The sequence below is a fragment of the Dermacentor andersoni genome, chromosome 3 (assembly GCF_023375885.2).
Source record: "Dermacentor andersoni chromosome 3, qqDerAnde1_hic_scaffold, whole genome shotgun sequence".
Lineage (NCBI taxonomy): Eukaryota > Metazoa > Arthropoda > Arachnida > Ixodida > Ixodidae > Dermacentor > Dermacentor andersoni.
In genome coordinates, this window is record NC_092816.1 from 85,826,715 (window position 1) to 85,846,677 (window position 19,963).

A 19,963-nucleotide genomic window follows, 5' to 3' on the forward strand; every position below is an offset into this window, starting at 1 on the left:
TGCACAATGGTTGGCATAATTTCGATTCCCACAGTGCATGGGATCTGAAACTTTTTTTAATATTATATGAGTATTTCAGTAAAGCAAAGCGACATCGAAGTGCAAAGCACTGCCGCATCCATACATTTCTTTTTAGTGACGCTTTGAAATCCGCCTATAGCCGGAACAAAGATACGAACATCTTGGCTGTTATTTCTGCAATACTCTTTCAGCAGCAACTGCCGACTTCGCGATGTAAGCATACACATATAGCGACCGGCACTCTCATTGGACTATTGCGCATTGGACAAGCGGCATACGGAGAAGCACACTTGTCCCCTTGAGAAAAGCCGACGTTCGTAGCGAGTGGCGTAGACATCGTGCGCGCTTGTGGAGGTATACCTTCAATAACATTAGGGAAATGAACACATTACAAAATGCTATATTACGGTATATTCTCGTCCAACAGCGAGCTGCTCTGGCCGGAGGACAGGCGTCAAGGTAGTTTCTGCGCATTTGAAAGTCACTGTGTATGAAGGTACTAGGCACGTGATGTCGGAAGGCGGTAAAAGAGTGTTTGCATGTTTTGACAGAGCTGAGAATAGGTAAAGACGCGGCATTTTGCGGAAGCTACTGTTCGCGCGCGGTAACTGCAAGCCGGGCTATGTTAGAACAACACGCGAACATAATTTTTTTTAAACGTTCGGTGCTTCCGCAAACCAAACCGAAGAAATATTCTGATGGTGCAGACTGGAAGTAGGTACAGCTATTTGAATCCGTGTCCCGCTAATTATTATGAGTAAGCAGCCGCTATCCTTCAGACAGCACACTGTAAAACAGAAGAGGTACGCTCACGCTCAATGGAAAACACACACACACACACAAAAGAAACAGACGAATTTTTTTGCAGAGTGCAGAAAGTTTTAATATTCAAGATGAAATACCGCATCAATGCAGCGATCGCAAATACAAGCGCGCTATCAGCGCTGCTGACCGCCACTGTCAGCAGTTCATCTAGGCGCGCACCAATCTAATCCTGCCGTAATGCCGCCCACTTATCCTAACCCACCGCAATGGCTCATTGGTTATGTTGTTCAGCTGCTGACTGCGAGGTCGCGGATACCAGCCGCGGCCGCCGCATTTAGAGGTGGGCGGAACGCAAAGCGTTTCGTGTACCGCACTTTGGACGCACAATACAAAACGCCCATTGCGCTCGTAGTTAATCCGGAGCCTGTCCACTTCTGCGTCCTTCAAAAGCTCAGTGTTGCCCGTTTTTAGACGTTAAACTCAAGAAATCAGTCGCAATCGCTAGAAACAATGCGGCGCCCCCTGCCGCAAGCCCACTCGAGCATATTCCGGTGTGCTCCTCCAGTTGTGTCTGAGAGGAAGCCGTCGCGGCTTTTGAGACCGAATCGAATACGAATCGAATAGTGTCGAAGCGAATCGAATCGAATGGAATATATTTCGAATAGTGTTCGAATAATGAACAGCCGGTTTCGCCATAAATGTAAAGCTATTTTCACGTCCTAGCATATACTCACAGCGTTAACAAGCTTCTGCCATTACACTCCGCAGTATGAAGAGTTGTTTATATATTAAAAGCACGTTGTTCAACATGCGGGCAGAACCCATCTACGATGACTATGCCATAGTACGCGAACAGCCGAAACGCATCACATATGACGCGTGCCGGGCTCCTCTATCCTTTATCCAGCTTCCCTCTGGTTTATTGAGCCCATTGAAGAGCGGTACAAATGCAGTGGCATGCCCATTGCAAAGCTCTTCCCTCAAAACTAAAGTATAAAGTAAAAGAAAAGTAAAGGTATGCCTGTACCGCCAGTAAAGTACATACCGGGCATTAAAGCCAATTATAAAATAAGTTAACAGGGATGTTCAATCGAAATCGTAATAAAATTGGGAGAAATGAGTCAATTAAATAGAAAAAAAAGAACAACAAATTCGGAGGCTAAACCAATGTAGGGTATCAGCTTTTGATGACAAGATTGCAAAAATAAAGGCCGAATAATAAAAGGTGATAAAGTTACCAAGTATCAGGCTCCGATAGTACTTGTAAGCGATTTAAGATGTAATAAGCGGCAGTGAATCCGCTGGCAGCCCGATGCTGCGCATTTATTGCTCTAAACTAAGTACGATGTGCAGTCGGTTCCGATGGAAGGGACGCTAGATCCGATCCAAGGCAGGGTGACCGCCTGGAGTCTCAAATGTAAGGCGTTCCGCGGTCATGATTCTGCGTGCTGAATACAAAGCCTGCTCGTTGACGCATAGCAAAACCGTAAAACATGAAGGTTGAGTGGATTAAAAAGTTAAATTAATACGTAGAGTGCAGGGAAGGAGGAAGAAAAGTGAAAAATGCAATGAAAGAGAAAATGAGACTGTGAGAATAAGGCACGCAGTTAAGGTCATTTGGCACGGCCGGGGCAGTCACCACCATGGTTGGCTTATGCTGTGCAAATGTTCAGTAACAGGCATGCAAAAAAAAAAGAAAGCATTCAGAGAAATGGTGAAACATGGCAATGTGAGTTAACCAGCGCTGTATTTCGTGAACACTTGTGACCCAATTATCTTCTCACACTTCTGACCAAATTAGGCTCGTGCCTTTGCCCTCCCTCTGCCAATACGCGCCGGCGATTTTGCGCGATCTTATAGAAGCACGTACGAATTGACTTGATCGAATGGGCACTTTCCCGAAGCTCCCCACAAGTACAGGCGAACGAGGCAGCCGTGTCTGCGAGTTCATTCCCCACCACGCCCCTGTGCCCCGGAACGTGGAACAGGCTGACACGTGTCGCACCTTAAGCGCCTGTAAGCGGCAGGGTATCTACCAACCGCGAAAACAGGGAAAAACCGGTCATTCTAGAGGTTTTGAGTAGCCTGGAAATAATCAGGGAAAACTCAGGGAATTTGTGCTTCTATCAGGGAAAATTAGCTATAATTCTATTGAAAGGGCTCGAAAGTTTTGGTAATGCTGGCTCGAGTAACAGAGAGGAACCGCAACGAATCGTCCTTGACGCCGTGTCGTCGGCTGGCCGAGTTGCCAGTCTCCAGTCAACGGCCGACTTTCCGGATGCCTGATAATTCGGACGGCTTCGCGGCACCATTCCGTACCCCATATAATCAATGAACGTCCCCTGAAAACGTATCTGAAATTTCTGACGAAAGGACCCTTCGCTGACCGAGTTTCTGGACTTTTTGCCGCGACCGCAAGCCCGAAACGGCGTTAATCAAAGCCACCACCGCTGCCGTTTTGATTACCGCACCGCCTTCAACCGGCTCTCTCGCGCGCAGATCCGCTGGCAGCCGTAGTCACCACTGCGGCAACGCTAGGCCTAGCTGTTTCGACATTCACTATTAAGCTTCTTGCCGCTGGGCGCCGTGTTTTTCATTGAAAGAATTCACCGCTGTCAGTGATGGCACGGACTCCGACATTGTGGTCATTGTGATTGGTTTCGAAGGTCGGAAAGCACAGTGCCTTGCACAGTGCCGGTTCCCGAAAGTTAGCTTTGCCTCAATACAGCAGTATTACGCTGTGAAGCACCCGCGAACGTATTGTGGTGAAGCACAGGCGTGGGAGGGGTCAATTGTCACGGGACACAGTATGTATTTCTTAATTATACACGCGCGGACTCGCCATCTCCTGTCAAAATACGAGCACCGATATGCCTAATAAGTGTACTGGCAGGCCCTCAGAGCTTTTTTGGATGTGCCTGTGGCGATTTGATCTCTTAGAGGCAGTAAAACACATGCATTCATTTTTTTCGAACTGCCCGATTTTTCGGACGTTTTCGCGGCCCCTGGGAGTCCGAAAAATCGGAGATTAACTGTACAACTGACCAGGAGGATGCTTCAAATGGTCTGTGGGGCAAACATGCGGCGGAAGGACGACGAGAACACAAAGGACCTACGCATTGAGGAATGAACGGGAAAGGAAGCGTGCTACTGTTCTTTGAAGAAGCTTGAGCTCAAAAAACAGTGTTGGCTGATGTCGAGATGGAGGTGTCCCTCAACCAAACCAAAATAAATTCTTTAAAGCAGTGAAACAGAACACTGAGGCGTTGTGCGCGGTACCAGAATAAAAATAGAACGCCGACCAAAATGGGGTTGTCTAATGGGGTTGACGAGGGTAATGTCACAGTTATTATGAACACGAATCTAAAATCAATAAATCAGTAAAATGTTGGACCTTCTTCAAGACAGTTGCACCTATACCGTCCTCAATCGTGACCCTAACTTAAGGTGGAACAGGATCTGCAAAAGCTTCTAACGGACGTTTTTCGCTTCGTTTCACCAGACCACGTCACTTTACTATTCACTTCTTCGCCACAATGGCTCCGCTCCGGCACTATATGGTCTCCCAATAATCCACAAGTCACGAACTCCGATGCAGCCAATTGTATATTTCACGCGTTCCCTCCTCTGCAAACTGTCCGGCTACCTTCACCGCGTGTGTGCTCTACTTGTTGGGAGGGACCCCACGTTTATTCGCAACTCGCAGAACTTCATTGACAAGGTACGCCACCTAACGGTGGACGATGGCGAAGTCATGGTGCCATTCGACGTGGTTTCCATTTTCACTTGTGTTCCTGTGGCCCTTGCAGCGGACGCATGCAAAGCTGCCCTTTTGGCTGACGAGAAACTTTGTGAACGTACGGCAATTGAACTGCAGGGCCTCGCAACATTACTGATATTTTGCTTGAAAAAACACCTACTTCATTTTTCACGGTGTCACTTACAAGCAGGTGCACGGTATCCCTATCGGCGTATCTATTTCTGTAACCGCGGCAAATCTGGCTATAGTTTCCGTGGAAAACCGGGCTTTGGCTTCCTTTTTTCCTCCTCCGAAAGTTTTCTTCCGCTACGCTGACGATTGCTTTTGCATCATAAAGAAAGACGCCCTGATTGCCTTCATGGATCGCCCAAATAGCATTGAGGAAGCCATAAGTTTCACCGTCGAAGAGGATCATTCCGGACGGCTACCTGTTCTAGACGTGGTGGTAGAACGGGACAGGCAGCGCTTGTCTTTCAAAGTCCACAGGAAGGACACGCACAAAGGGCGGTATCTGCACTTCACTTCTGTAAACCCTGTGTGCCACAAGCCGCCTGTGGCTTTCTCATTAATACACTAGAGCCCAAAGGATTTGTAGAAGCCCAGAAGATTTGGTTTCTCATTTGGCCTGCATTCGACGTGAGTTCGGTGCGTGCAGCTAGCCAAAAAGCTTTAGTGCTTCTTCAGAACAAGATAGCCTCGCGCCTTAGGGAACCACGTGATGCCTCCGGCCAACGCCGCGCCGCCATCCCGTATGTTCCCGGCATCAGCGAAGCTTTGGCACATGTCCTGCGTAAATATAACGTGCAAGCTAGTCGCCCATGTTCACAGCTGCAAGTTACGCAACGAGCTTGTCAATGTCAAGGACAAACTAAGAAAGGTTTCGTGGCGTTGTATATACGACGCCGTGCGCGGACTGCAATTATGTCTATATTGGTGAAAGTGGCAATCTGACTCGCTGCTGCTCTATCCTTCTATGCTTGTCCTTCTCTTCCGCTTTCACTTGCGGCGTTCTTCGTTACCGCCAATATTATATATATATATATATATATATATATATATATATATAATGAAGAGAGCGCGAGTACGACGTACGTTGAATTAGCAGAGTATACTTCACTGACGTTTCGGTTGGTGGAGCAGACTTTGACCAGACTTTGACAAAGGCTGGTCCACCAGCCGAAACGTCAGTGAATTATGCTGTGCTAATTCAACGTACGTGGTACTTTCTTTTTCTTCATTTTACTACCGGGGCCAGTGTGATTTCCTCAGCCACACCTGTATATATATATATATATATATATATATATATATATATGTATATATATACAGATATATGTATGTATATTGCTACGAGGCACTGCAAGGAGCGAACGATGATGAGGGGACTGACGAAGACGACGATCGCCGACAGTCGTGCGCACGGGCTCCATCTTGTCTTCTACCCGTTGTATATATATATATATATATATTGTCAAGCGGCGTTTCTCCCCGTAACATTTTGGTGGAGAGTGCGAGTCCTTTAAGTTTCAAGACGGACCTACGCAGCATCCGCTGCGTAAGTCCGTCTACAATGCCAGCTCAAGGCGGTGACGAGAATGCTTCGGGCAGGTCACCAGCCGTGCCTCAACCATCCGCCACCAAACGCCCCGCCGTCTTCACACAACCGCGTGAGCTATGTAATTTTTCCGGCTCTGACAACACCGACGTCGAAGATTGGCTTCAACTGTACGAACGGGTGAGCACTAGCAACAACTGGGACCCGACTCTGATGCTAACAAACATCATATTTTACCTGGCGGGCACGGCACAAGTGTGATTTCTGAACCACGAACAGGAACTTACGAGCTGGAAGGTATGTAAGCAAACACTCACAGATCAGTTCGGCAAGCCCATCGGACGCCGTCGTGCTGCGCAGAAAGAACTTGCATGCCGAGCTCAGACTTGCACCGAGTCCTGTGTGACGTACATCCAGGACGTGCTCGCGCTTTGTCGCAAAGTCGATGACGCGGTGCCGAAAACGGTAAAGTTTGTGCGTGTCCTCAAAGGTATCGCGGGTGACGCGTTTACACTTCTGGTTATTACGAACTCATTCACACTGCAAGACGTCATGAATGAATGCCGACCCTATGAAGAAACAAAAGGTCACTGCGTTACTCCGGACTTCACGCGCTTTCCGAACACGGCTGCGACGTCTACCTGTGAAGACCTCCGTCTCCCACCAGTTCCGCCAGTCCCTGCTGCATCCGACAGTATATTGTGCGCATCATCCGCCACGAGATTGAAGCTGCCTCCCCAATTCCCCTTCAGGTGAGTAACCCCGACGAGTCCCATGCAACCATTTCCCTTATCCAAACCGTTGTGCGTCAAGAACTGGCAAACGCAGGATTACAGACGCTTAGCCCAGTCAATGGACCTCAGCTCGACTTCAACTCGATTCGGCGAAACCCAGGTAACATGCTATTTGTAGATCAGCAATAAAGAATGCCATACGGGGAAAAAGTGGGGGAGGGGGGTAGTGGAGGGACAAAGGCACACCAGACCATAACTCACATGTCCAAGAAGTCCCGCATCACAAAACACACCAAAGAATACAAACTTGGCGCCTTTTAGAGAGCTGAAGCGAAGGTGAAATCCATGAAGAAATAAAAAAGTTGATTTCGAAAGCCACGTCCCCACTAAAGAAAGGCTGCCACTTCAGCGGAACTTTAGGGAGAGAAAAATATGTCTTGTTTATCCGAAGACTCATTTAAGCAAAGGACACGAAAATGACTAAAGCTATTCTGATTGAAAGAGTGTCGCAGTTTCGCCTGAAAGGCGAAGCGTCGACCGCGATAGCAAATTAACAGACATCTCTACGAAGTAAGGATAGTAGTGTTGTCGGCCGTATAAGCTTGTAAACGTTCGCTTACTAATTAAATTAAAAAGCATGGTGTCACGCGCGCACCAGCGAACGTGAACACATATCCCTCGATGCCCGCGCATACTCGCTGTCAAAACGCTGGAGTGATGAAGCGCGGCAGCAGCAGCGGCGAGCGAATTGACCTTCGTGCTGCCTCTTGCTCCAACGCGAACTAAGCGGCGAGAACACAGCGCACACCAAGCTCTCAGCACTCGGCGGACTCTGTCCCCATCGCAGATAGCTCGCTTTCAAGGTAGGGCCGCCACCGGAGTTGACCTCGATTAAAATTGCTCCATCTTGTGGAGATGAGTGGAGTAGAACGGCCCCTTCCCCCCTCCCCCCGGTGCCTTGCGCACAAAGGAAGACAGACGCTGTGCTTCCTCCCCGCTATCCTCCCTTGCGCGCGCAAGACTGAGTCACCATCGTCAGCTCACCCCTCCCACGCTATCACTTGCGTACACAGAATACGGCGCGCGGCGACGATGTTATCGCCCTTGGACTTCATACGGAAAGTCGCGGTGACGATGGCGGCAGAAATGCGCTAGGAGTGTCCATACAATTGCTATCGCAATAAAACATCGAGTCTTTTGCCCTTTTTGTTGGGGAAAATAAGTGGTCTCCTATTATTATCGCAGCTTCTTTTCCGCATGGTGTGTGTTTTCATGAGTGATCACGTTTCCCAGTATTCATCCAGCCCTTTCGTTTGAAATCTCAACTGCGTCTGTTTTCACATGGTTCCAAACGCTAATGTAAACTGGAAGTAATATCTATATCGTCGTCAATAGAATCACGATCTTAGCCGTCAAATTGTGTGATAATATCTTGAGCGGGAGGCTCACAGCAGGTGTTGCCATTGTTCCTGACATTCTAGCAAAGCCCATTTGTATCCCTGCGTCGTGAAGGAACCAGAGCAGTCTGAAAACATCCTTCCGTTTCAGTACTGTTGTTTTCCTCGCCAGTGATCAATATTGTTATACGCACAATGAAATGCGAAATTTATGTACCGTGAACGTCACAGAGCAGCTGTTGCCACTGCAATGCAAACGCCCGAACGATTCGATTGGTCTTACTGTGTAACATCGCACTTGGACATTTGTTGGTCTGCTTCTGTTTAATTGGGTGCGGGCCTTTACAGGTGTGTAAAGGCCCTATGTAAATGCCTTAATTTCGTTTCTAGTTCCCTTTAACTGGAGTTCACAAGAAGCTTTTCGTTTGTTCAGATTTTGTTAACAGCGTGTCTATGGGTGACCAACGACAGATGGTAGATTCGTACTGTTTATCCGGCCTACCTTCCTCCTCTGCGACGCTTCGCCTCGTTTCTACATCTCCGCTTCGCTCAACGTTACCTTCGTATTCCTCTAGGTGGTGTTACTTTGCCACGCGCTGTAGGGAGACGACAAAAGTAGGGAAAAGTAGGGAAACAACAAAAAACGGATACATACAAAAACACAGTTCGCAATAGGGGATCAGAAAATTTGGTTGTGGGAGTTCATACGTCTTTTTTTTTAATTATTATTGTTTAACCTAGGTAGGACATTAGGCAGTAAAATAGCAAGGGCTTGGTGGCGCAACCCACCGCCTTGTTCCAAAGGGGACGCTCATAACATCCATCCATCCATCCTGTAGAGTTACTGTATATCATGCTGTATCACGGCCGCTCGATGTAAACGCACAATGAAAACGCATAGTTTTCATCGAGCGGCCGTGGCTGTATATAGTGTAGCGCGCTGAGCGCGTTCCTTCGTACTTTCACCGGCGCACGATTTTCTCACCCCCAGGCGCATGAATTGCTCGTTCGCTTGCTTCGTGGCTTCAGACAGACCCCGCCGACTTGAAGAGCTGGCAGCGTTAAAAAAAGAAAAAGAAGAGACGGTCGAATAATATGCACATGACTGCCTCTTTGTTAATGAACGTTGAGAGGTTGGCTCCAATAATTTTGCGCACCTGCCAACGCTCATGAATTTTTCGTAATGTTTACGATTTTTTGCCCGTTTTACGATTTTATCAATGTTGCTTCAAGTTTTACAAAAAAATTCTGTTGGCAAAAATGGCTCGCTCATCGGTGCCCGTAGCTTCCGCTGCAAGAGCTGAGATTGTGAGCAGTTGCAAGAACGTTACTTGCTTCGAAAAAGTCGATACAAACAAGTGCTTGAAGCAGGTGAAGTTGTCACTGAAAAAGCCAATGCGATCTAAAAAAAACGTCAGTTTTGCCTAATGTGACCAGATTCCGCTGGCGTCGAAGCGGCTAGGGAGATGAGGTTCGGAGAACGATTGAGATTCGACATCTATTTCAAGTTTTGTTAACCGGGCACGTGTCCTCCCGAATAAACTTTCTCGCTACGCCACTGGCAGGCGTTGGTTGGCGTCAAAAGAGAGGATTACACAATTTTAGCTTGTCGTTCACCACGGTGTGGTTGCTCAGCGGGAAGCTAGAACCGCTGATGTGCGAGCGCACAAAGTTCATAAGACCAGTAGAAGTCGGAACCCTGGCTCCGGCCCTCCGGCAGAGCCTACCACGCACCGCGCGATGCTCTACGGCTTTGACCCGGAACAAGTGGCGCCATCTACGGCGAGCGGCGGGCCACGGCGTCTGTCCAAAGTGCGGGCGCAGTCGAGAACACCGTGGAAGATTCTACACAGCGCGACGCAATGCAATTTACAACATACGGCCCGAAAGGGTCATATCGGTGTGCTGTTGTGTGAACCACAACAGTACGCCAGAACAGAACAGCTACGGAAACACCGCCGGGAAGTCGTCAAAGGTGGAATTCTACCGATTTCCACGGAATTAAGTGGTACGAAAGTGAGAAGAGGAAACGCTGGCGCAGGGCTGTACGGCGTTTACAAGGTAAACAGTTCTCTTCCTTTGCGAACACTCCGGGGTGGTGTTGTCGCGACGCCTTTTCCCTATGCGAATGACGTTTCGCGCATTTTGCTCTACGTCAGCGATCAGGGCTACGCTCAGCCCGCGTTATCTACGGGATCAGCTGGCCGTGAGACGGCTTCGAGAGGAAGGTAGAGCTATGAAATAGCGCTCTGCCTTTGTTTCTTGAGATAAATTTCGCGACATAATCGCGTGTCTTGCTTTCTTTTACGCCCGAGGGAGAGTTGTGGCAACCTATGCGAGGTTCGACACGCATATTCTTAGAAACGACGATAGCATCACACTTGCCGCAACAACTTGACGCGCAACAAGTTGACGCGCGAGGCCAAGGCTGAGGCGACATTGTTAATTGTAGCCGTATGGGTTGGGGTCATTTCGGTGTTACCCACGATGTAATGCCACCTCCTCCTCCACTCACGTAATCGAGTTACTGCGTCGCCAAACGCCGAGTCGAAGACGTCGATCACGGAACGCCGCCGTCTGCCGTGAGGGTTAGGCGATCTTTTCACGCGCGTTGGGAGCTGCAGTGGAAAAGTGCTCAGATCACCGAGGCAGCTGTCGCCTCATCAACGGCACCAACTTAAGAAAATATTAACGAATGCAAGAGTCACTGACTTACCTGCGGCGAGCGTGTTATACACATTAATCGTCAAAATATCCGAGCCTCCGAGGTAATCGAACGAACTCGCGCACGACAAAGAATGCTGCCGATTATGCCGTTACTCCAGCGTTACTCCAGCGTTACCCAAGGGCCCGAACTCAGAGTCAAGAACAAGCGCGCAAGCCGAACATGTGACTCGCTTTTGGAGGAGGAAATGGGCATGGCTTCGCCCATGGTTTCGCTATTCTATACCCGGACAACTTTTTGTGCCTGTGAAGGCCGGGAAAGCTACGGAGGCAAAGCGCGCACAACTGCAGAACGCTTCTGAAAAGAGCCCCACGTTTTCGTCCACGTTAGTTTAAGCTGGGGAAAAGGAAACATAAAAAGTCTTATTAGCAGCAGTTAAACAAGACAAAATACACCTCTGAATGTAAAGGTTTACTTATTTTGCGGATTCTCCCTTCCACGTCTGAGGAAACGCGAAACCGTCCCACGTGGAAGCTGCGTCGATTCAGCGTCTGTTCCGAGCAACCAAAAGCACTGTCTAACGCTGCCGGACTACTTGGCGCCGTAACACATGTGCAGAAGCTCCGCCCCCGTAGCTTTCCCTTCACAGGCAGCTTTTCTTGAAGCAGAGCTATTAATTTGTAAACTTCGTGCTTCTATTTTTTCCGAACTTTTGTGTTCCTGAAAATTTTTAAAAATATCCATGCCCTAAATTGGAGTTCCGCTTCAAACAGCCACTAGAAGTTAGCTTTCTCTCTCAAATTCAACAAATTTCATTTACATCAGTTCAGTGGTTACTTCAGAAGAGCGTTTCTGCGTTTCACATGTATTTGAATAGAACTCATCGGAGTTGGGCCCGCGCTAAAGCTTCCTCTTAAGGGCAATGTCTTTCTTAGCAAGTTATTCCCACCTTTAAATTAATTCATAACATTGTGGAGTTTTACGTGCCGAAACCATGATCTGATTGCGAGGCACGCTGTAGTTGAGGTCTCCGGATTAATTTTGGCTATCTGGGGTTCTTTAATATCGACTGAAATTTATGTGCACGGGTGTTTTTGCATTTCGCCCCCATCGGAATGCAGCCGCCGTGACTGGGGTTTGATCCCGCGACCTCGTGCTTAGCAGCGCAACACAAAAGCCACTAAACAACCACGGCGGGTATTTCCACTTTTCTGTATTGGGCATGTTTCTAGCCTCTTTCATGGGCCGATCTAGGAGATAGTGATGCCTAGAGATGCGCGATAATCCCGAAGACAGGCCTGGTACCAGTGCTCCCGGTTGCAATTAGCGGTACTGGTGGTGCCCTGCATAGAAGAATCGACATTTGGGTGAGTTGGTACTGGTTGAACATCTAGAAGGGGCAGCGCAAGACGACAAAGACAGAAGGCAGGAAACACACAGGACAGCACTGTCCTGCGTGTTTCTTGCCTTTTCTCTTTATCGTCTTGCGTGCCCCATCGTACAGTACCACCGTGTGATAGTGCCGCTGGTAAGAGGAGCGTTCTGGCATTCTTCCCTCGCGACAGCTAGCTTTTTTGAAACTCTGTCGTGTAGACGCTGCGCCTCTGCTCGAAGGCGCAGACGATGTCGTTCGAGACGCTTCTGGCATCACTACACGTACTCCATACACTCGTACTACCCATTCTCACCCTCAACCCGCTCAGGAAGGTAAAGGTAGTCTTTCATCGACTTCGACTACATAGCTTGGATCGCCTTTCAACTCATTTACCTTACCACGGCTCACTTAGAATTGCAAAAGCGACGCGGAATATCAACCAGTGGCGTAACATGGGAGGGAGGGGGGAGGTGAATAAGGTACACCCAGCACGCGCTCCCCCCCCCCCCCTTCGCCCCGAAATTTCTCTTTAGGAACCAGCCCGGATAAGTGGCATGAAACGACGTGCGAGATCACCCACCTGCCCAACCGCCACTCCTGGTCAAGTACGCACTCCCCATCTCCCCTCTCCTCCTAAACAAAGAAAGAGAAAACTGACTACGTGACTCTTGTCAAATCTTCCCGAAGCTGGCAGAACGTATATGTGGCAATTTCCACGGAATAATACGGTAGCAACAACTACTCGTGCAAGTTTAATGTCATCGCATCGGGTCGAACGCGATGACTCTACCAGACCTATACTGTCCGTACATGCAGGGTGGCCCAGTTAACGTTAGCCAATCGGATTCTTGGGTTTTACGTGCCAAAATAAACGTGATCCGATTACGAGAGATGTCGTACCAAGTGGGGAGCTTGGATTTAGTTTTGACCACCGTAGCGCTTTGATGCGAAAGCATCAAATGGCTCAATTAGCGAAAACGCTGGCGGCGTCTGTAGCAGCGAAAAGGCACCTAACTACCCATTAGCTGCGACACCACGTCACGAACGCGTCGGGTGACGCTGGCTCGCGCTTGCTGGCTCGGACCACGGCTAGGGTAGCCACCCTACCACGGCGGAGCAGAGCGGGCGAAACGGAACACGTGCTGCCTCGGTGTTGCGTGATGGGAGAGGGCATCGCCGCGAAGCCGCGCCACCCAGCGGGCCTCGATAGAGCAGATACGGCGACGCAACGCCGCGTCTATTTTGGTGGCCGCCGCTTCTTCCTCGGTCTCTCGTCGCACGGGACGTCGGTAGCATGCGGCGTGTTTGATTTCTCAGCAATATCGTTCGATTCCGGTATACAGCCAACATGCTAACGCAGAAACTGTAGGGAAAAAAAAAAAAACAATAACCCATACCAATTTAATGGCAACAATTCGATAACATGCCCCTCAGCAGAACTCGGAAGAGAGAGAGAGAAAGCATTTATTCGGACCATCGAGGTGGTTGCTCTTGAGGTCGAGTGGGTGGTGTCCTCATTCCAGGACTCCACTGGCCATGGCTGCTCGTCGTATTTGCTGGACGAGAGCTTCTTGTCCCGCCAGGGTATCGCCGGTCAGCTGTACCTCCCAACGCTCAAATGACGTGCTAGGCGTCTTTAAGTGTTCAGGCTTGCCCCCGCGCATCCCCACGAGATGTGAAAGAGTGTAGGGCGTGTGTCGCCGCACCAGAGGCAGATGCCGCGATATGTATGTGGGAACGCTTTACTGTATCTGTGTAGGTTTGGAAATGTGTTGGTCTGAATAAGTCGGAGAGCTACTGCATCTTCAGTGCTGAGCTTTCTGTGAGGCGGAGGATAAATCCTACGGTTTAGTCGCTGGATCTTGAGTCGGTCGCACTAATCGGATGGCAGGGGCATGAAGGTAAAGGGTGGGGGGATTGATGAGACGATTGGTCTTGCCCCGCTCGGTTGATTAGCGCTCGAGCTAGGGCGTTCGCCCTTTCGTTCCCCTCTCAGAAACATTACTCGCAGCGCAAAATTCGAAGGACCGCTCAGCGGCGTTCAGTTGGAGATTAATGCTTTCGCATTCAGAACTCATAAGAAGTGTGTCCTCGAATTTTTTTGCGTTTCGCCCCCATAGAAATGCCGCCGCCGCGGCCGGGTATCGAACCCGCGTCCTCGTGCTCAGCCATCGGTCCTCTTCCAGAAGCGGGATAATTGTCTCTTCTAGTTACCTGGCTAAGGGGACAATATTATATAAACAGTTGTTCAGTCATCCTGCGTCACATTGAGTCATCCCATGTCCTGCGCAGCCACTTTTTCCAAGCTTTACTCGTTAACGCACGAGATAGGAAAAGTACCGCGCGATTGCGCCGTCGCACGCCCTTTCACTAGTGGCCCTATAAATGATTTGAAAATAAAAGAAAGAAATTAAAAAAATAAAGAATAACCTCGCTCATTCGTGGTTTCCGCGATAGCAGCGGCGCACAAGCGCCGGTGCCCCTGCAGTGCCACGGCTCGTCGCACTCGGCAGCCGCTTGGTCATTGCGCAGCTAGGTTGCGATCGTCACGTGGCATACACGCAGCTGGCGGTCAGCGGAAGCCGATACCGACAGCCACTCGCGGGCTTTTGCAAGGTCACGGAATGAGCGGAGTTTGTTGAAATCACTTTTAGGACGGTTGGTGTCGTAGCACGCTGGCGAATAATCAAGCGGCACTTTTCGCATTTCGCGAGCTACGAGCTAGTTATGCGAGACATGGCGGGCCGCGGAAACATTTGAACGGGATGCTTTAGGACGCAATATACAGCCTTTCCATCGGAATTCGTGTCGCTCAATTCAACAATTAAAATACTTGCGTGAACAGTATCTCCTGATTAGACCCTATCATTAGTAGTAGATCAAATTATATCCTGGTTGGGAAAAGAACTCATGACCGTAGACCATTGGTCCCATAAGCGTAAATGGTATCAGTTCTTTATTTTTATCTCTTTTCTTTAACAGCTTGACTAACGTCAGCTGGGCAGGGACACCAGGCAGACCGGCTCTGGACTGGCCATGACGGGAACGCTACTGCGGGGCAGGCACCAGCAACGTAGGTGGCACGCTCCATTCCGCAGCCCGTACAGAATCTGAGACTATCGATAATTTCTTCTCATTCTGCCGTCGATTTTCTAATCAAAGAAAAATTCTCATGGACGCCCAGCTTCGCCCAGCTAGAACTTCGTCCATTATTATACTTTGTACTTTCCTCGGGGTTTGGACCCTGTGCGTCAACCAGAGGGTCAATTGTTTGCCGTGCCACCTGCGATTTCCTCTGGAATTTCGCTACCCGCCGTGGTGGCTTAGTGGCTATGGCGTTGCGCTGCTAAGCGTGACGTCGCAAAATCAAATCCCGGCCGCGGCAGCCGCACTTCGGTGGTGGAGACGAAATGCGAGCACGACGCTGTGCCGTGCAATGGGCGCAGGCTAATTAACAACCCCATATGGTCACAATTCATCCGGGAGTCCTCCACTACGGCGTGCCTCATAATCAAATCACTGTTTTGGCACGTAATAACCCAGAATTTAAATTATTAATGGGTTTGCTGCGCTATAATACTAGAGCGACGTCTCATTTTCCTTCCTTGAATTCCCAACGCAAATTTCGAGTTTAATTTATCTTCTACTACTTCTGGTGTCTGTCTCATGTTTTTTTTTTTCGATTTCTATTTGTCGTTTTTCCCATAGTAGACCGACTTCTGAACGAAAATCCCTCTATATCAAGATTAATGAACAATGATTGGAACCGTTAATATTGTTACGGAAGGATGAAAGAAGAGAGAAAGAAGATCGCGGGACGCTGGCTGCTGCGTGTTGTTGGTGGTCAGCAATCTTAACTACTCTGACTCATTTTGTATATATATATTGTAAATACAATCTTTTATACTCCCAACATCCCCGTTAGATATTGGTGGCGCCGGAAGAAACCTCCCTTGCCAACTGTCGGACGACTCCATCCAATTGAAGTTCCCTCTGAACCGTTCTTTCGAGTATAGGCCTTGACCTGATTGGCCCTTTTCCGACGATGACTAGAGGGAATAAGTGGATCGCCGTCGCTACTGATTACGCGACACGCTACGCGATAACAAAGGCGTTGCCGACTAGTTGCGCAAATGACGTCGCCAATTTTCTCCTCCACGACGTCATTCTCCACCACGGTGCACCTCGACAGTTACTTACAGACCGCGGCTGCTCGTTCTTGTCTCGAGTTGCCGACTACCTCCTCCGCTCTTGTTCCACTGAGCACAAGCTGTCCACCGACTACCACCCACAAACGAACGGTCTTACGGAACGTTTCAACCTAGCTTTCGCAGAGATGCTGTCGATGTACGTCCCCAACGATCACCGCGACTGGGACGCCACGCTGGCCTACGTGACGTTCGCGTATAACTCGTCCCGACATGACACCACATGATATTCATCACCCTTTTATCTTTTGTATGGTCGCGAACTCACATTGCCGTTTGACACCATCCTCCCTTCTGGGCCACGTGTTGCAACTGAGTACGCTCGTGAAGTCATCGATCGTGCTCAGATGGTATGTCAAGCCGCCCGATCTCGTCCATCAGCCTCGCAGCATATGCAGAAAGAGCGTTAGCACCGGTGCCACCGCGATGTTAAGTTCGCGCCAGGTGCTTGGGTGCTCCTTTGGTCACCAGGTCGTCGGGTTGGCCTCTCCCAGAAGCTTCTCTCTCGCTATACAGGGCCTTATGAAGCCCAACGTCAAGCTAACGACGTAAATTACGAGATTTCGCGGCTACAGTTTGATGCATCCTCAAGTCCGACGCCTGTTGACGTCGTCCACGTTTCGCGGCTGAAGCCATATTTCGTTCGCAATCCTTGCCTACCATGCGCCGAGACGGCGCTTCACCACTGGGGGTCCTGTTACGGAAGGATGAAAGAAGAGAGGAAGAAGATCGCGGGACGCTGGCTGCTGCGTTTTTGATGGATGGGTGGAGTAACTTTATTGAAAGGTCCTAATCTTAATTATACTCTGACTCATTTTGTGTATATATATATATATATATGTATATATATTGTAAATACAATCTTCTATACTCCCAACATCCCCGTAACAATATCTTTATTGTTACTATTATTCTTTCCGTTCTTTTCTTCTGCCGCCCGCTTCTTGATCAATACCCAACTGTTGGCATGTGCCAATGATTGGAATCATTATCGTCGCCATCAAAACATTTTTCTATATTCTTATGTTTCTTTCTGGCCCGATCCATTAGCGCGATAGCTACAGAGCCTACGTGTGATTCTACATTATCTGCTGCTTGCGTGTTGGCCTCCTGGTGGTAGCCAGCTTCTTAGGGCAGCGGCTGCATCTTTGCTATAGCTAGTCTAGGAACGTTGGTCAGACACCTGGTCATAATCACGGGGTGTCACCGGTGTCGCTCTCTCCCGGGCTTGATAAAAAGCCCGGCCTAGCTCGGGCCGCTCGCTTAGCCGTTTTCAGTCGTAGCTCGGACGCACCACCGCGCACTCGTATGCGAAGGGCCCATCTTGTTGACGCGATGCGTGAGCTGGAGGGGCGTCACTGTCTCTGAACGGCGGCGTACGTGAGCGCACCAGCTTCCTTTCCCGTCAACAGTTAGATTAATCAACTCAAAGGCACGCGTTACAAGCTGGTCCCGCCCCCTTCTTCACGAGGATTTTCATCGGCTACAACGCTGAAGATATCGGCACCATCAAGGGCTCGCTTGCACGTAGAGCATCGTCGCGTTTCGTGCGCTTGTACTGATAAGAGAAGGCCACGACGTAAAGGCAAGCCGTGTTCCAATGAATACCTAACAGGCTTGTTGTGCCGCGTAGAAGCTAGAAGACTGCAGCGGGAACCGAGGGTTGTTGTGACACATCCAGCGGCAACATGGCTTCCCTCTCTGACATTGAAGAGGAAGACGCAGGTGGGCCGTCTCTGACCTCCACTGCAGCAGCGGCAGGACATGGCGGCGCCGGGGGCAACCAGACGAAAGGCTCCGGCGCAGCTAAGAACAAGAGGATGTCCGTGGAGCGCATCTACCAGAAGATGAGCCAGCTGGAGCACATTCTGCTACGCCCGGACACGTACGTCGGCTCCGTCGAGCCCGTCACGCAGACCATGTGGGTGTACGACCCAGAAGACGAGAACGGCGGCGGCGGCATGAAATACAGGAGCGTCACTTTCGTGCCCGGCCTGTACAAGATCTTCGATGAGATCCTGGTCAACGCGTCCGACAATAAGCAACGGGACAAGAACATGGACTGCATCAAGGTAAGAAGGACGCCCATTTAGTTGAGGTCGTGCGCTGAACTGACCTTGTGTACCATGGGTCATTCGCAACGAGAGCACGCGGGGTACAATAGTGAGTTGTTGAAACGGTCATGAAATAACCTGACTAAGGAGGGAAAGCACTCCAGTATAGGGTGCCATATGTCGCATAACACATGTTGTATAGCTAGCCGATCTCTGCCGTTCTCGAGAATCGGTGGTCGCGCAACAAACTACGCATAGCAGGAAGTCGTTTTCTCTCTTCGTGCTTGTGTGATCAGTTTTAATCGAGGCGTTGGCCCATGGCTGCACACTGCTTGAAGCTAGTTTTCCTTTGTAACCTGCGTTCTTCAATCGGTGTCGGTATGTCGCCTAAGATGCCGGGAAAAGCGCGATGACGAGCTAGAAGCAGATCGCTTAGATTGCGCATCACCGCCTTAAATCTCAATGATGACTTGCATGAAAGCACTTGGCCCTCGTTTAAATCGTAGTAATAGGACTATCTTACGCTTACCTTACTACGTTTACGCCTCCTCGCTGATTTAGTTCTGAACATAAGATGAGCATAAGTCAATGTTCTCGTATCTCAAACTACTTGCTAAACTTACTTGCGTCACTTGCCCATTAAGCGAAAACGCAGGCGTCTATCTTCTTCAGCAGGGAACCGGCAACTAAACTCATTGCAATTGGCTGCGACGGACGCCACGTGCGCGCCTCGACGGATTTCCCATTGTCTGCGACGCGACGTCACGAACGCGGCTCGGCGGAGCAGAGCGCGGGCGAAAGGGAACCTCGTGAGAGGAGGACATCGCCGCATAACGGGCATGCGGCGTTGGCACTGCAGGCTGCTGCTGCTTGCTGGCTCGGGCAGCACGTACCGCTGTGGTACATTACTCGCAGCGCAAAGCTCGGAGTACCGTTCAGTGGCGTTCAGTTTGACATCAATGCTTTCGCATTCACAACTCGCAAGTGCTTAGGTGACGTCGGATTTTTAAGTACAAAGTAAATGAGAAGCTGTGGGTTTACACCTAAGGAATAGGACATGCTGCGTACGCGGAAAGCTTTTATCTAATCATACGAAGACGACCTGTTACACAAATTGAATTTATTTTGCCGTCGCGATTTTATTCCCGCGAATGAAGTTTGCTGCTCGAGCCATCGACAATACGCGAGTTTGGTAGTAATCAGTCTCCTTCGTAGTAACAAGAGCGTTAAAGGAAAATAGTATTAAATGGGGCAGTATCATCAAGTTGCCCTTAGGAAAGAGCTAATAGATTGTTCGTTTTTTATATACGCAAGAAAATTGATTAAATTTCAACGCTTGTCTAAAGCTGATAATTTTTACATTTACGCAGGGGGCGAGATGTGGGGTGCGGGGGGGGGGGGGGGGGGAGACGTGATGAGCGTTACTCTT

At 49.4% G+C, this 19,963-nt stretch overlaps 1 protein-coding gene across 1 annotated transcript in view; it reads left to right on the plus strand.

Annotated features, from left to right (window-relative positions):
• The first annotated feature begins 12,834 nt into the window (after window positions 1–12,834).
• Window positions 12,835–19,963, plus strand: part of LOC126543941 (DNA topoisomerase 2-alpha-like) — a 29,722-nt gene continuing 22,593 nt past the window's right edge. The window contains exon 1 of the mRNA XM_050191109.3: window positions 12,835–18,552. Coding sequence (XP_050047066.2) covers window positions 18,169–18,552 — 384 coding nt within the window. The 5' untranslated portion in view covers window positions 12,835–18,168. The remainder of the gene's footprint in view (window positions 18,553–19,963) is intronic.